The sequence below is a fragment of the Entelurus aequoreus genome, linkage group LG10 (genome assembly GCF_033978785.1).
Source record: "Entelurus aequoreus isolate RoL-2023_Sb linkage group LG10, RoL_Eaeq_v1.1, whole genome shotgun sequence".
Taxonomy (NCBI): domain Eukaryota; kingdom Metazoa; phylum Chordata; class Actinopteri; order Syngnathiformes; family Syngnathidae; genus Entelurus; species Entelurus aequoreus.
In genome coordinates, this window is record NC_084740.1 from 32204913 (window position 1) to 32221352 (window position 16440).

Genomic DNA, 16440 nt, shown 5'->3' on the forward strand with positions numbered 1-16440 from the left:
GCTGTGGACGGTTATACTCCCGGTTCAGGGCACGAAAATGGAAATACATTTTCAACCCACAGCACGTGCAGTGAGTGAACTCATCCAAAAGATGGCACAATAGTACAGACTATAACACAACCTCTCAGTGTCTCCGTCTGTGTTATATGAAAATAATTTGTTAAATACAAAACATTATGGCCATCAGCGAATAAAAATCCATAAATTAGTCGCACCGTTTTATAAGCTTCAGGGTTCAAAGCGTGGGAAAATGTAGCGACTCGTAGCCCGAAAAATACAGTCGTTGAATATCCCCGCTATAAGTGTTTTACTATTTAACGCTGGGTTTTTTTCAGGGGAGGTGGAGAAACCTTGTGTTCTGCAGCTGGTGGACGACACGGAGCACGAGGAAGAGGAGGAGCTGCGTCTCGTGTTGGGCAGCCCGAAAAGCGATTCTCCGTTCGGAGCATCCATCGGGCGGCAGAAGGAGACGCTCATCAGAATAAAAGACGACGGCGACAGTAAGTTTGTTCTTGTCGTAATCCAACCAAATGGTTGTTGTTTATCTACACTGCACTTTGCTCCCTCAGAGGCCGTCATTAAGTTTGGCGAGACCAAATTCAGCGTGAATGAACCCAAAGAAAGAGGACAAATATCTGTGGTGAAAATCCCGGTGCTGCGTGTGGGAGACTCTTCCAAGGTGTCCGTGGTCAGAGTCCACACCAAAGACGGATCTGCGACCTCGGGGGAGGACTACCATCCCATATCTGAGGGTGAGCGACAAGGCGAGGGGAGCATTGACCTGAGGAGACCTTGAATGAAATGCCCTCTTTTTCTTCACAGACATTGTGTTCAGGGAGGGTGACTCTGTGCACCAGGTGGAGGTGGAAGTTCTGTATGACGGCGTTAGAGAGATGAGAGAGGCCTTCACCGTGCACCTGAAACCAGATGACAACATGGTGGCAGAGACGCAGGTCGGGTTCAAAACTTTTTTTTAAACATTTGTTTGAGTTTCAAGGCATGTACAACTTCCAAAAGTACAATCACATATCAAATGTTCCTTTTTTCACCCCCCAAAACAAGATGCACACAAAAGAAAAATAAATAAATAAAACAAATTGAAACAAAAAAACATTCAAAAATAAAGAAAATGTACAATGAAATTAATCAGCCTAAAAAGTACAAGAAACCTTTTAGAGCATTTTTGTTAAAGGGTGTATTGCGATTTTGTCCAATTCATTATTGGAATCTTGAAAGCACATTTTGGCCATCTTGGTCGTTATTTGTTATTTGTTTAATTATCATTAGGTAAATATAATAAATGTAACCCACACAAAAAAAGACGTGTAATATATACAAATTATACATATGCTGTAGATGTATATATAATAAATGTTGTACTATACACTGAATATATGTAGTCAAAATATATTTGTACTTTCATGCATTTTCATACAATCATGCATTTCTAGTGTTTTGAATATTATTATTAGATGAATAAAGTAAATATATACAGTAAGTACTTAAATGTGAAGAACATATGTACACTACCGTTCAAAAGTTTGGGGTCACATTGAAATGTCCTTATTTTTGAAGGAAAAGCACTGTACTTTTCAATGTAGATAACTTCAAACTAGTCTTAACTTTAAAGAAATACACTCTATACATTGCTAATGTGGTAAATGACTGTTCTAGCTGCAAATGTCTGGTTTTTGGTGCAATATCTACATAGGTGTATAGAGGCCCATTTCCAGCAACTATCACTCCAGTGTTCTAATGGTACAATGTGTTTGCTCATTGGCTCAGAAGGCTAATTGATGATTAGAAAACCCTTGTGCAATCATGTTCACACATCTGAAAACAGTTTAGCTCGTTACAGAAGCTACAAAACTGACCTTCCTTTGAGCAGATTGAGTTTCTGGAGCATCACATTTGTGGGGTCAATTAAACGCTCAAAATGGCCAGAAAAAGAGAACTTTCATCTGAAACTCGACAGTCTATTCTTGTTCTTAGAAATGAAGGCTATTCCACAAAATTGTTTGGGTGACCCCAAACTTTTGAACTGTAGTGTATACGGTATTTTTGGGACTATGAGGTGAACTTAAAACCCTTTCATTTTCTCAAAAATCGACGGTGCGCATTATAACCTGCTCAGTGGCCTTGTGGTTAGAGTGTCTGCCCTGAGATCGGTAGGTCGTGAGTTCAAACCACGGCCGAGTCATACCAAAGACTATACAAATGGGGCCCGTTACCTCACTCAGCGTCAAGTGTTGTAATTGGGGGTTAAATCACCAAAATGATTCCCGGCCATGGCCGCCGCTGCTGCTCACTGCTCCCCTCACCTCCCAGGGGGTGATCAAGGGTGATGGGTCAAATGCAGAGGATAATTTCACCACACCGAGTGTGTGTGGGACAATCATTGGTACTTTAACTTTTTAACAACCCAGTGCGCCTAATGTACGGAATAATTTGGGTTATGCTTACCGACCTCGAAGCAATTTTATTTGGTACATGGTGTAATGATAAGTGTGACCAGTAGATGGCAGTCACACATAAGAGATTAAGATTAAAGATTAAAGTACCAATGATTGTCACACACACACTAGATGTGGCGAAATTTGTCCTCTGCATTTGTCCCATCCCCTTGGGGAGCAGTGGGCAGCAGCGGCGCCGCGCCCGGGAATCATTTTGGTGATATAACCCCCAACTCCAACCCTTTGTTGCTGAGTGCCAAGCAGGGAGGTTATGGGTCCCATTTTTATAGTCTTTGGTATGACTTACGTGTAGACTGCAAGATGACGCCAGTAAACAAAACCAAAACTTTAAATGTTCCATTGAGAATATAGAACATTACACACGGCGCTCAGAAATCTGTCAAAATGTTTTAGTACGACTTTGGTAAGCTATGAAGCCGCACAGCTTGATGGATTGTCAGAGCATTACGGCTACTGTAGTCAGACGTACTGTGCTACAACATACGAGTATTAGTATGGTGTATGTATGAGGACCGCAAAATAGCACCTATTAGCAGACATATTATTATAGCAATATTATGCAAAACCAACTTTTCTTACCTTCTGGTACCTGCTGATCTGTATTTGGGATCTGCATAAGTCCTGAAAATATGTGCGCATCCGCCATTGTAGTCCATAACCTTCTTTTTTTCCTCTATCTTCTTGTTATGGGGCATTCATCCTTTGCTGTTGCCATTTCTAATATAAAGTAGCGTACAGATCTAACTTATATATGTCAGTAGACTCGCTATGGAAGCGCTAAAAACTACCTGCGTAGTGGGTTTACATTATTCACCCAAGGAACTTTACTGATTAGAGAGTTCCGTTTTTTCACGGTGTGGTTGTTGCACTTGTGAGCCACGGAGATGCTGCTCCGTTGTTGATTGAAGTAAAGTCTGAGCGTCATTAAAACAGTTAGCTCCATCTTTTGACACTTCTTCTACTCCCGTCCTTGCACGCTACACTGCTACAACAAAGATGACGGGGAGAAGACGATGTCCATGTGGAGCCACGTAAATAAGACCGCCCACAAAACGGCGCATCCGGCCAGAAAGCGATTTGAAGATGATCTGTAAAACATAATCTATGCAACATTTTGACCAAAGAACCACCATTACATGTTATGTAGACCAGTGTTTTTCAACCTTTTTTGAGCCAAGGCACATTTTTTTCATTAAAAAAATACGGAGGCACACAAACCAGCAGAAAAAGTTAAAAAATGAAACACCACCCGGTCGTCGTGCCTTATTTTGAGTTTGTTGTTGTTTCCTGTGTGTAGTGCTTTAGTTCCTGTCTTGCGCTGTTATTTTGGTGACCCTTCCTGTTTTGTTGGTGTTCTCCTGTAGCAGCTTCACGCCTTCCTTTGAGTGCTATTGCCCGCAGCTGCTTTGTTTTGGCAATCAAGGCTATTTAAGTTGTGCGTACGCTATCCTTCTTTGTGGGGACATTGTTGATTGTCATGTCACGTACGGATGTGCTTTGTGGACGCCGTCTTTGCTCCACACGCTGTAAGTTTTTGCTGTCGTCCAGCATTTTGTTTTTGTTGACTTTGTAGCCAGTTCAGTTTTACTTTTGTTTTACATAGCCATCCCTATGCTTCAGTGCCTTTTCCTAGCAGGACTTGCCTTTTGTTAATTTTTGGTTTAAGCGTTACATACCTTTTTACCTGCACACTGTCTCCCGCTGTGCTCTGCATATTGAGATCACGACAAACCATCCTCGACGCGTTCCGACTTCTACAAAGCAATGAACTACCTGCTGCCACCTACTGATATGGAGTATTACAAGAATACCCTGCCAAGCTCTACACAGCACAGGCACTAGACAACGGCACATTATTATGATTATTGATTTGCAAAAAATAGTTTTTGGACCTATTAGGTAAAGTTGCATAATTTCCCACGGCACACCAGACAATATCTCACGGCACTAGTGTGCCGCGGCACAGTGGTTGAAAATCACTGATGTATACCACAAGGAAGTGTTTTAAATGTAGAGAAAAGACATAATATGACCCCTTTTAATGTGCCTTATACTCCGGTGTGCCTTTTGTATGAAAATAGACCTGATTAGACCCGCTCATCGGCAGTGCACCCTATAATTCGGTGCGCCCTGTGGCCGAAAAATACAGTATATTAAAATTGTATTTTGTAATTATTTATTTTCTTATGTAACATTTAAAAAATGTGACATATACTGTATAATACATGTGTTTTTATTTTATTTACTGGTCCGCACGAAAGCATTTCTCAGACTTTTCAGACTTTTTTCGAGAGTAAAAAACACCATCTGACAACCGGGTCAATGGGTTGCTGAATGAAGTCATGTATATCTCTGCAGGTTATTAACTATTGTGACAATTCAATTCTGCAATATTCACCATCTTCTTTACTGTCCTTCCTTGTTGATGTCAATCCTCAGCTGACCAAAGCCATCATCTACATCGAGGAGACCAACAGCATGGCGGATGTCACCTTCCCCTCGGTGCCCAGAGTGGTTTCTCTGCTTCATTACGACAATGTGGACAAACAGAGAGACTCTCTGCCTTTGGCTGGATATCCTGTTATCTGTGTCACTGTATGTCTCCACACATAGTAATAATAACAATGCATGAGCTCTTTGAGTGACAGGTCTAATATCTTTCCCCCTTCCCTAGGCGTGCAACCCCAAGTACCCCGACTACGACAAAACCGGTTCCATCTGCGTGAGCGAGAACATCAACAACACCCTGACCCGCTACCGCTGGCTGGTCAGCGCCCCCAAAGGCGCGGACGGCGTCACCAGCCCGATGAGGGAGGTGGACTTTGACACCTTCTTCACCTCGTCCAAGCTCATCGCGCTGGACTCGGTCTACTTCCAGGCCGGCTCCAGGGTCCAGTGCGCCGCCAGGGCCGTCAACTCGGATGGCGACGAGGGGCTGGAGCTCAGCAGCCACATTGTGTCCATCAGCTTTGACGAAGGCGAGTTTGTCTCTTTTTGTTTGGTTCCCTTGCAGTATTTGTTCCGTTTGATTCCACATATAGTCTCGCACAAGTCTTAGTTTTTTGGAACATATTGACATTTTTTAACCGCATTAAAAATGCTATCTTTCGTGTTCACAAATTTAGGACATGTTTGTCTAGAGTTTACAGTAGCTTAAATGTGTATTGTGTGTGTGTCATTCACTTAAGTATTAACACATATCTTGAAGGTGTCAGATGGGATACATTGTGGTTATCTACAGCCGTGCATTTTTTATTTTTTTTTAGATTTTTTGTCAAATCAACTTTGATTGGTAACCTTTCCTTGCATAATCCCATTATTTGTTGGTGAGACAAAATTTAGATTAGTATAGTAGGAATTTACAAATTAATGTATTTTTGTATTTTTTGTATTTTTTGTATTTTATAAATTTTTAATAACATGTTATAATACCATGGTAAAATGTGTTAAAAATAAAATAAATGATACATATACATACTGTATATCTGCCCTGTGGTCCCCTAAACAGAATTGTATTATTATTATTACTTACTATTATTATTATTGTTATTTTTATTATTTGTATTATTATTATCCTTATTATTATTATTATTATTTCTGTTGTACTTACTTATTTTTTTATTTTACGAAGAAAATCACCCTTTTTTTATTTATGTGAAATTATTTTTTTACGAAACAAACTCATGGGAAATAAATAGTTCAATAATAATTTTTTGACTGTGCAAAATAAAAGATGTAACATATTTAAAACATACATTTGCATATCTTCCTGACACGTCACATCATCCCATCAAAACTGTTAACCAGCCCAACACTAACGCGTGTGAAAATGTGGAGAAATTTGCAATTCTCATTGGCGGAACAGGAAGGGGCTAGGAATACGTTTTCAGTAAAATGCACCCTTACATTTATTCATTAATTGCCATTAATTTACCATTCCAACATGATTTAAAGCTATGAATTTAATGTTTGATGTTTGCGTCACGGCGCTGCTGCAGGCATGTGCCAGCCTCGCGTGGTGGGCACGGTAGGAGCCGAGCCCTTCTCTGCCAAGCTGCGCTACACCGGAGCCGAAGACCCCGAGCATCCCAACCTGGTCAAGCTGACCGTCACCATGCCTCACATTGATGGTACAGTTAACCTTTCACCTCTCGGGGTCAAATGTCACACGCTAACTCCATCACCGCACTCGACTTTTTGAACCCTGGCATCAAACTGGACTGCAACGCCAAACTTTGGGTTTGTGAAAAAAGTGACCTAGAAGCGGCCCGATGCCAGAATCAGCCTTTGAGCTGTGATCTGTGAGATCTTGTTGGTCCGTCTGGTCAAAATGGATTTAAAAATATATATATTTTTACGTTTCATTGGCACAGCGTGGTTAAAGTCCTGCTGCTGATTTGGACAAATGTGAGCATAGAAAGACTAGAAGTGGAGGAAATCTGACAACACAATCATATTGCAAAAATATGGGTCTGGCTTTAGTTCATTTTGACCATGCATACAGTTACAGTCACATGTGTCCAGTGTCTCGTAACAACATGTCTGAAAAGGAGAAGGAAGAAGTGGAGGTTATTTAATCCTACCCTGGTTCCAAGCAATTTCTCACACATTTGTGACCTGTGCTGGAAAAATTAGTCACAATGAGGACATTTTAAAAACGGAGTTATTGTTATTTACACATTCTCCATCTAAAGACCTTCAAAATGATATATGGTTTGTTGGAATCGGACAGAAAATGACCGAGTTACATCCGATTGAAGTCGACCAAGTTTGAGGGTCCGTTTTGAGAAAAAAAAGCTTAAAGTTTACTGTTCCAGAATAAGAATGTTCCAAAACAAAACTCCATGGCAACCATACCTTAAAAGTCCTTGTAGCAACACCAAAATTGGTACAATTAAAGTCAAATCCCATGTCTAAAGGAAAAATATATATTCAACTCTATTGAAAACGGTTATGTACAAAAATTTCAACACTGTTATGTCACAGTTTTTTTGTTCACTGGTCAGTTTGTCAGCTGGTCAGCTGTCCGTAATATTCCTGACCAGCAGCACTAAGAAGATTCGCCGACTGCAGTGAATTTAGCGCACTTGCAACCGCCTGTGTACCCTCTCCACCTTCTAAATCCATTACGGAATGTAAAACAGTCTAAATTATCCACAAAAATAATAATTAAATGTTCGAAAATCACCTTTTTTCACCAAATATTCCGCTCGAATTACTGTGTTGTTTTTCATCAGGGCGCTGCCATGATACCACAATGCACCGCGCGGGGTGATTCAACCAATGAGGGTACGCCTCACAGCGACCCTTAGCAACAAGCCGGATTTGTTTACGTCGGGACAGGTTTAAAAACTCAAACTATATTGGTTCAGAATGGCGTCATCGGGAATTCCATGCTCATTTTTAGAAAGTAGGTAAACTTGGCGTCACAATGATACCAAATATGGCTAGGGGGATTCCCCCTTATTGCCGCGAGTGAGCGTTGAAAACACTTGACTTTCTCAAGGAATTTTAACACAAAGGACTAATTTCTGAAGACATACCTCGTACAAAACCTTTAAATAAAGGTGATTTAAGATGTTTTCTTGCTATTTCGATGATTGGGATCGCTAGATTGTGGCTTTATGGACTCATTTTTGTGAAAATCGCAATTTCAACCAAGATACATTTTTTTCACTTATTTGCCTGTAGCTCAAAATTAGCCTGTGCGTATTCCGACTCATTTTGCCAGCACGGGTCACATTTGTTGGTTAACTTCTTGTATTCAATCTGTAACATAAACACAATAAGATCCTCTCATTTTTCAGAAAAGTTCAAAGCTGTCTATTTTCACTTCCTTGTACCTTCTAAACCAGGGGTCCCCAAAATTCGGCCCGCGGGAAGTCCCAAGTTAAAAGAAAAAATATATATATTATTTTATTTAAATTTTTTGTACACTATCCTAGACTATGTCCCCTCGAGGCACGTAACCCCTCCCGGCCTCAGCTCACTCGGACATGGCTCCTAGCACGCCTGCTTGTGATTGGTCGGGTGCTTTGTGTTGCGCAACCCTAATGCATGCAGTAAACTGAATGTCCCTTGGACTAAAACTCTGATGGATGCTCCCTCAGGTATGTTGCCCGTGGTCTCCACCCGGGCCTTGTCCAACTTTGAGCTCACTCTCAGCCCCGACGGCACCCGCGTGGGCAACCACCGCTGCTCCAACCTGCTGGACTACTCCGAGGTCAAGACGCGCCACGGCTTCCTCACCGACGCCACCAGGAACCCGGAGGTGATCGGTGAGACGGCGCCCTACCAGTACAGCGCCTCGCTGAGGGGCGCCGGCACGCTGCGCTTCTACCGCAACCTCAACCTGGAGGCGTGTCTGTGGGAGTTCAGCAGCTACTACGACATGTCCGAGCTGCTCAGCGACTGCGGGGGCACCATCGGGACTGATGGACAGGTAAGAGGCCCGACCCTCACCTTTGACCCCCTTTTCTCTTCTCCAGACGTGAGGAGTGAGTAGAGCAGCACAGGAATGTGGACTCACTAGTGAGCGGTCAGCTTTGTCACTAAAGCCCCCCCTCCATTAAAAAATCTTCTTAATCAGGGGGTTCTTAACCTTTTTTATGTTGGAGCCCAACTTTTCCACTACAGAGGGACCCGGGCGTGGCCCACTCAAATATTTACACTAAATTAATAATCTTACTCTTGATTTTTGATATATCTAACCTACTTAAAGTTTACATACAAGGGGGTGTCCAAACTGCGGCTCGCGGACCAAGTGTGGCCCGCCGGCGTCTTCCATTTGTCCTTCGAGATGTCCTGAGTTCAGTAAAGTGATTGTTTTCAAATTGATTTCAGTGCATGTGACACATTTGATGCCATTTTGTGGACAACGAGAGTAAATCCGATCAATGATGCTGAGATTTTCTTTGTACTAACAGCACAGCATCTACAGTATATATGTATATATGACACAATCCAAACAACCTTCCCCAGTCATGCAAAAAACATAAAGGTCAACACTAGGGTTGTCCGATAATATCGGACTGACGATATTATCGGCCGATAAATGCTTGAAAATGTAATATCGGAAATTATCGGTATCGGTTTCAAGATTATCGGTATCGGTTTTAAAAAGTAAAATGTATGACTTTTTAAAACGCCGCTGTGTACACGGACGTAGGGAGAAGTACAGAGCGCCAAACCTGCTAAACCTTAAAGGCACTGCCTTTGCGTGCCGGCCCAGTCACATAATATCTACGGCTTTTCACACACACAAGTGAATGCGATGCATACTTGGTCAACAGCCATACAGGTCACACTGAGGGTGGCCGTATAAACAACTTTAACACCGTTACAAATATGCGCCACACTGTGAACCCACACCAAACAAGAATGACAAACACATTTCGGGAGAACATCCGCACCGTAACATAACATAAACACAACAGAACAAATACCCAGAACCCCTTGCAGCACTAACTCTTCCGGGACGCTACAATGTACACCCCCGCTACCCCCTCACCCCCCACCTCAACCTCCTCATGCTCTCTCAGGGAGAGCATGTCCCAAATTCCAAGCTGCTGTTTTGAGGCATGTTATAAAAAATAATGCACTTTGTGACTTCAATAATAAATATGGCAGTGTCATCTTGGCATTTTTTTCCATAACTTGAGTTGATTTATTTTGGAAAACCTTGTTACATTGTTTAATGCATCCAGCGGGGCATCACAACAAAATTAGGCATAATAATGTGTTAATTCCACGACTGTATACCTGTATATCGGTATCTGTTGATATCGGAATCGGTAATTAAGAGTTGGACAATATCGGATATCGGCAAAAATGCCATTATCGGACATCTCTATTAAACACACATATAGTCACACATAACACAAACTGCTGACTGAACTTTGTGGACATTATAAAAAAAAAATTTCAAACACCTTAAAAAATTCTAAATTTCTTGATGCATGTTAACTGTTAGCATGCTAACTTTATCATATTAGCTTATTTAGCTATTTTTGCAGGTTTTCACCTCAAAGTCATATATTTTGGTATTCGACCCATGTCAACTGTTAGCATGATATTCAAATGTTAACTTTAGCATACCAGCTTTTTTTTTTTTTTTTTAGCTATTATCGCAGGTATACACCTCAGAGTCATATATTTTTTTATACATGATGTATCTTAATGCTACTATGCTAGCTTTTGTAGCTAATTTTCCAGATGTTTACTTTAAGAGTTGTTTTTTTTATTACCCGATGCCATTTTTGGCTAGCATGCTTATTAGCATTTACAAGGGATTTTCTACCAAAATACATTTTTCTAGTTAATGAATATATTTTAAATACCATATAAATGTTACACAATATATTATAGTCAAATAAAATCAGTTTTAACTATAGCTGATCTGACGGCTATGTTTTTTCAAGTTGTTTAATTTGCAATTTTATTTAATTTTTGAATATCCAAATTTAGGCTAATATTTTTTTTTTTTAATTTACACAGCACTTCATTGTTTTTTTTTTACTTTTAAATTGTTGTCTTTTCAGTGTCAATCCAATCATCTTTATAATAATGTTTTCATGTTGGCTATGTTAAATGCTCTAATGCAGGGGTGTCCAAACTTTTTCCACTGAGGGCCGCAAACGAAAAAATTAAAGCATGTGGGGGCCATTTTGATATTTTTCATTTTCAAACCATAACAAAATATATGGATTTTTTGTATTTATTTTACCTTTAGGGGTCCTGGGGACCATAAAAGGTTATTAAAATGTTAAAAATAAGTCTAATTTGTATTATTATTTTTTATTTAACGCTTACATTAAATCTCTATATCAACTTAAAACAAAAAAAAAGGTTTTATGGCTTTTCTGTCAAAAACAACTTTGTTTTTTATAGTAAAACTGAAATATGCAGTATTTAGTAATTAGAGCCCTAAAATATAAATAATGCAGAACACCATTGATTTTAATTATTTAATATTTTTGAGTCATCACAGTGAAAAGATAAATAAAATACCACTAAATATATTTGGGATCCAAAAGGTTCCCCACTCATAAAGTGATACATTTTTTTATTTTTATTTTTTTTTAACTTTCGTCACTTAAGTTACGAGATCAACTTCAGATATATCTGTCGATTTTACGTTTGAACTATTATTTTGTTTGTTTTATGCTCTTTTGTCAAAGAAAACTTTGTTTTTATATGGCAACTACACAATATATGCAATATTTACCACATAAAACATTTTAAAGTGAAAAATTTGAACTAATTGGAGCTTTGAAAATAATTAATTATAACATGGATTTTTTTCATTATTTTTTTTTTGAACAGTGGCAAAAAAAAAAAAAAGAAAGAAAGACAAAAGAAATAAAACAGCCTGCATGGCAGCTTTGTGTCAACATTGCAACTTTTTCTCGTTAGATTTCACCTCATTCCACTTTTTTTAATGTTCATGTTTATTTTTTGCAATAGCATTTCCAGAATGTGTGGCGGGCCGGTAAACAATTAGCTGCGGGCCGCAAATGGCCCCCGGGCCGCACTTTGGACACTCCTGCTCTAATGTGTCCTAAAAATAAATAAATAAATAAATAGACAAATAAATAAATAAGAAAAAATACAAATTAATTTAAATGAAAAAAAAAGAAAATAATAAATAAATATATTATATATATATATATATATATATATATATATATATATATATATATATATATATATATATATATATATATATATATATATATATATATATATATATATATATATATATATATATATATGTTTGTTGTCCAAAAAGCCCCAATCTGTGGGTCACCAAAGGAGGACTGATCTACAAATTATCTAATATCCCAAGATCTTAATGCAATGTAATCATGCACAGAGAGCGAATATTATCATTAATAAATGAGGTGTTAGTCGATACAGCCAAGTTTATATGGGTCATTATTACTGCGTGTTTGCTACTACACACAGAGATTAAAAGATAAATTAAGAATTGCTGGCCGCAGGTTGCTTGCTTGTTTAATCAATGCCACAAATAAACTGTGGCACCGTGCATCTTGAATTATTAATACCCAGAAAGGAAAAGTTGCTGTGGTTTTCTCTCATTAAAGAGGTAGCAACGTGGAGGTGTAGGGGTCACGTGTTTGCTGCAATGAAGATACGTCGTGGTCGAGGTTCAGGAGGATCAACTGTGCAAAAAAGAGGCTTTTTTGGTGGGGGCTAATGGAGGGATGACCCACTGCTGTGTCATGTCACAGTTTAGCAGGAGCACATGAAGCCATTAAGGCCCGGCAGCTTGTGTCAGGAGGACTTCCAGCCATGATGCTTGGCGCCCGCAGGCTGCACAGGAAGGCAGGCATGCACACGTGTGGCAGGTCAGACGGAAGGTGCACAGATACCTGGCTTGTAGACCAGCGCTTGTTGGAACAGGCCGCGTGCATTTTGAACTTTTGAACACACTTGGAAGTCAATGCTGGCTTTTACGGGCAGATCCAAGAAGGAATGTTTGAATATCTCCTAGGTCTACTTTGCATTTATGATATCAAAGGAGATGTTGTTATAATGTGATTGTTTTGTTTTGTTTGCTTGACAGTCAGGTAGGTTTGAGTTGGATGGCAAGGCTAATTAGAATGAAAAGTGTCAATAAAAAAGACACTAGAAAGCTCCATTACATCATACTACAGCCAAATACCAAGTAAACGTGCCCCCTAGTGGCTGCTTGCAGTATAGGTATGACTCCATCTAAATGGTTTTTTAGAGAGCCCCCCAATAATTATGAATACATCAACATCCGTTATCAAGCAATAAGTGAAGCTTTTATTGCTCAAATACACAATTATGTGGAATCAAGACTTTGTAGACGGGCTCTTTTTCCGCCATTGCTGACCCCTGCAAAGAGACACAACCCGTTTTGTTTTCCCCCCAAGATGGTGACTCTAAAGATGGACCCCATTAAACATCTCAGGAGAGGAATGCTTCTGCTCACATGAGATGATTGTGCTAGATGTTTTTTTTTCTCCCTCATTCTGAAATAACTGCCAGATGAGCTGTAAAGTCTTTAATTGTGAAAACTTGAGAATGTTTATTAAGATAAAAATGGACGATTTAAAGCAGGGGTCCCCAAACAGATCCGGCCTGCGGGAAGTCCCAACTTAAAAAAAAAAAGCCATTTTCTACCGCGTGTTACTCTCGGTGTCTCCTAGTCGCTCAGGCAAATCATATTGTCTAAAAATGCATTTTCCCATCGATAACGTGACGTCATTGCGCTCGGAATATTTAGTTAAAGTTAAAGTACCAATGATTGTCACACACACACACACTAGGTGTGGCGAAATTATTCTCTGCATTTCATCCATCATCCTTAATCACGCCCTGGGAGGTGAGGGGAGCATTGGGCAGCAGCGGTGGCCACGCCCGGGAATCACTTTTGGTGATTTTACCCCCAATTCTAACCCTTGATGCTGAGTGTCAAGCAGGGAGGTAATGGGTCCCATTTATATATATATATATATATATATATATATATATAAATATAAATATATATATATATATATACATATATATATATATATATATATATATATATATATATATATATATATATATATATATATATATATATATATATATATATATATATATATATATATATATATATATATCGTATTTTTCAGACTTTAAGTTGCGGTTTTTTTTATAGTTTGGGGGTGACTTATACTCAGGAGCGACTTATGTGTGAAATTATTAACACATTACCGTAAAATATCAAATATTATTATTTAGCTCATTCACGTAAGAGACTAGACGTATAAGATTTCATGGGATTTAGCGATTAGGAGTGACAGATTGTTTGGTAAACGTATAGCATGTTCTATATGTTATAGTTATTTGAATGACTCTTACCATAATATGTTACGTTAACATACCAGGCACATTCTCAGTTGGTTATTTATGCCTCATATAACGTACACTTATTCAGCCTGTTGTTCACTATTCTTTATTTATTTTAAATTGCCTTTCAAATGTCTATTCTTGGTGTTGGGTTTTATCAAATACATTTCCCAAAAAAATGTGACTTATACTCCAGTGTGACTTATATATGTTTTTTTCCTTCTTTATTATGCATTTTCTGCCGGTGCGACTTATACTCCGAAAAATACGGTGTGTGTGTGTGTATATACTATATATATATATATATATACACACATAAATACATGCATATATGTACATTACAGGCCAAAAGTTTGGACACACCTTCTCATTTCAATGAGTTTTCTTTATTTTCATGACTATTTACATTGTAGATTGTCACTGAAGGCATCAAAAATATGACACCTCCATCCATCCATCTTCAACCGCTTATCCGGAATCGGGTCGCGGGGACAGCAGCTCCAGCAAAGACCCCCAGACTTCCCTCTCCAGAGCAACATTTGCGACTTCCTCCTGGGGAATCCCGAAGCGTTCCCAGGCCAGAGAGGAGATGTAATCCCCCCATCTGGTCCTTGGCCTGCCGGGGGGCCTCCTCCCAGTGGGACGTGCAACGAGGACCTCCCTAGGGAGACGCTCGTGAGGCATCCGCACGAGATGCCCGAACCACCTAAGCTGGCTCCTTTCCAAGCGAAGGAGCAGCGGCTCTACTCCGAGTCTCTCTCGGGTGACTGCACTTCTCACCCTATCTTTAAGGGAGATGCCAGCCACCCTTCTGAGGAAACTCATTTCGGCCGCTTGTATCCGCGATCTTATTCTTTCGGTCATTACCCACACTTCATGACCATAGGTGAGAGTAGGAATGTAGATAGCTCGGTAGACCGAGAGCTTTGCCTTCTGGCTCAGCTCCCGTTTCGTCACAACAGTGCGGCAGAGAGACTGCAATACTGCCCCAGCTGCTCCGATTCTCCGGCTGATTTCCTTCTCCATCTTTCCCTCACTCGTGAACAAGACCCCGAGATACTTAAACTCCTCCACCTGGGACAGAGTCCTGTCCCCTACCCGGACTGTACAAACCATCGGTTTCCTGCTGAGAACCATGGCCTCAGATTTGGAGATGCTGATCCTCATTCCAGCCGCTGAACACTCGGCTGCGAACCGATCCAGTGAGAGCTGAAGGTCACGAACCGAAGGTGCCATCAGGACCACATCATCTGCAAACAGCAGTGACGCAACCTTTAGCCCCCCCGAGACGTATACCCTCTCCGCCATGGCCACAACTCCGCCTAGAAACTCTGTCCATGAAAATCACAAACAGGATAGGTGACAGAGCGCAGCCCTGGCGGAGACCAACCCCCACTGGAAACGGATCCGACTTACATCCAAGCACCCGGACACAACTCTCGCTTTGGTTGTACAGAGATTGGATGGCCCTCAGCAGGGTTCCCCTCACTCCGTACTCCCTCAGCACCTCCCACAAGATCTCCCGAGGGACGCGGTCATACGCCTTCTCCAAATCCACAAAACACATGTAGACTGGATAGGCATACTCCCAGGCCCTCTCCAGGATTCCCGCAAGCGTAAAGAGTTGGTCAGTTGTTCCACGACCAGGACGGAATCCACATTGCTCCTCTTGAATCTGAGGTTCGACTATCGGCCGGACCCTCCTTTCCAGTACCTTGGCGTAAACTTTCCCAGGGAGGCTGAGTAGTGTGATACCCCTGTAATTAGCACACACCCTCTGGTCCCCCTTTTTGAAAAGGGGAACCACCACCCCAGTCTGCCACTCCCTCGGCACTGTCCCAGACTTCCACGCAATGTTGAAAAGGCGTATCAACCAAGACAGCCCATCAACACCCAGAGCCTTCAGCATTTCTGGACGGATCTCGTCAACCCCCAGAGCTTTGCCACTGTGGAGTTGTCTAACTATCTCCGTGACTTCACCCCGAGAGATCGACGTCGATCCCCCATCATCCTCAGGCCCTGCTCCTATCAGGGAGGGTGTGTCTGATGTATTTGGGTTCAGGAGTTCCTCAAAGTGCTC

General features: G+C 40.6%; 1 protein-coding gene across 2 annotated transcripts in view; it reads left to right on the forward strand.

Moving 5' to 3' along the window:
- The window catches only part of frem2b (FRAS1 related extracellular matrix 2b), a 240519-nt gene that overhangs the window by 193498 nt on the left and 30581 nt on the right, over positions 1-16440 (forward strand). For both annotated transcript variants that reach the window (XM_062060536.1, XM_062060537.1), the window contains 7 exons: positions 336-500; positions 570-752; positions 823-953; positions 4914-5069; positions 5149-5452; positions 6473-6604; positions 8585-8916. In XM_062060536.1, the coding sequence (XP_061916520.1) occupies positions 336-500; positions 570-752; positions 823-953; positions 4914-5069; positions 5149-5452; positions 6473-6604; positions 8585-8916 (1403 nt within the window). The remainder of the gene's footprint in view (positions 1-335; positions 501-569; positions 753-822; positions 954-4913; positions 5070-5148; positions 5453-6472; positions 6605-8584; positions 8917-16440) is intronic.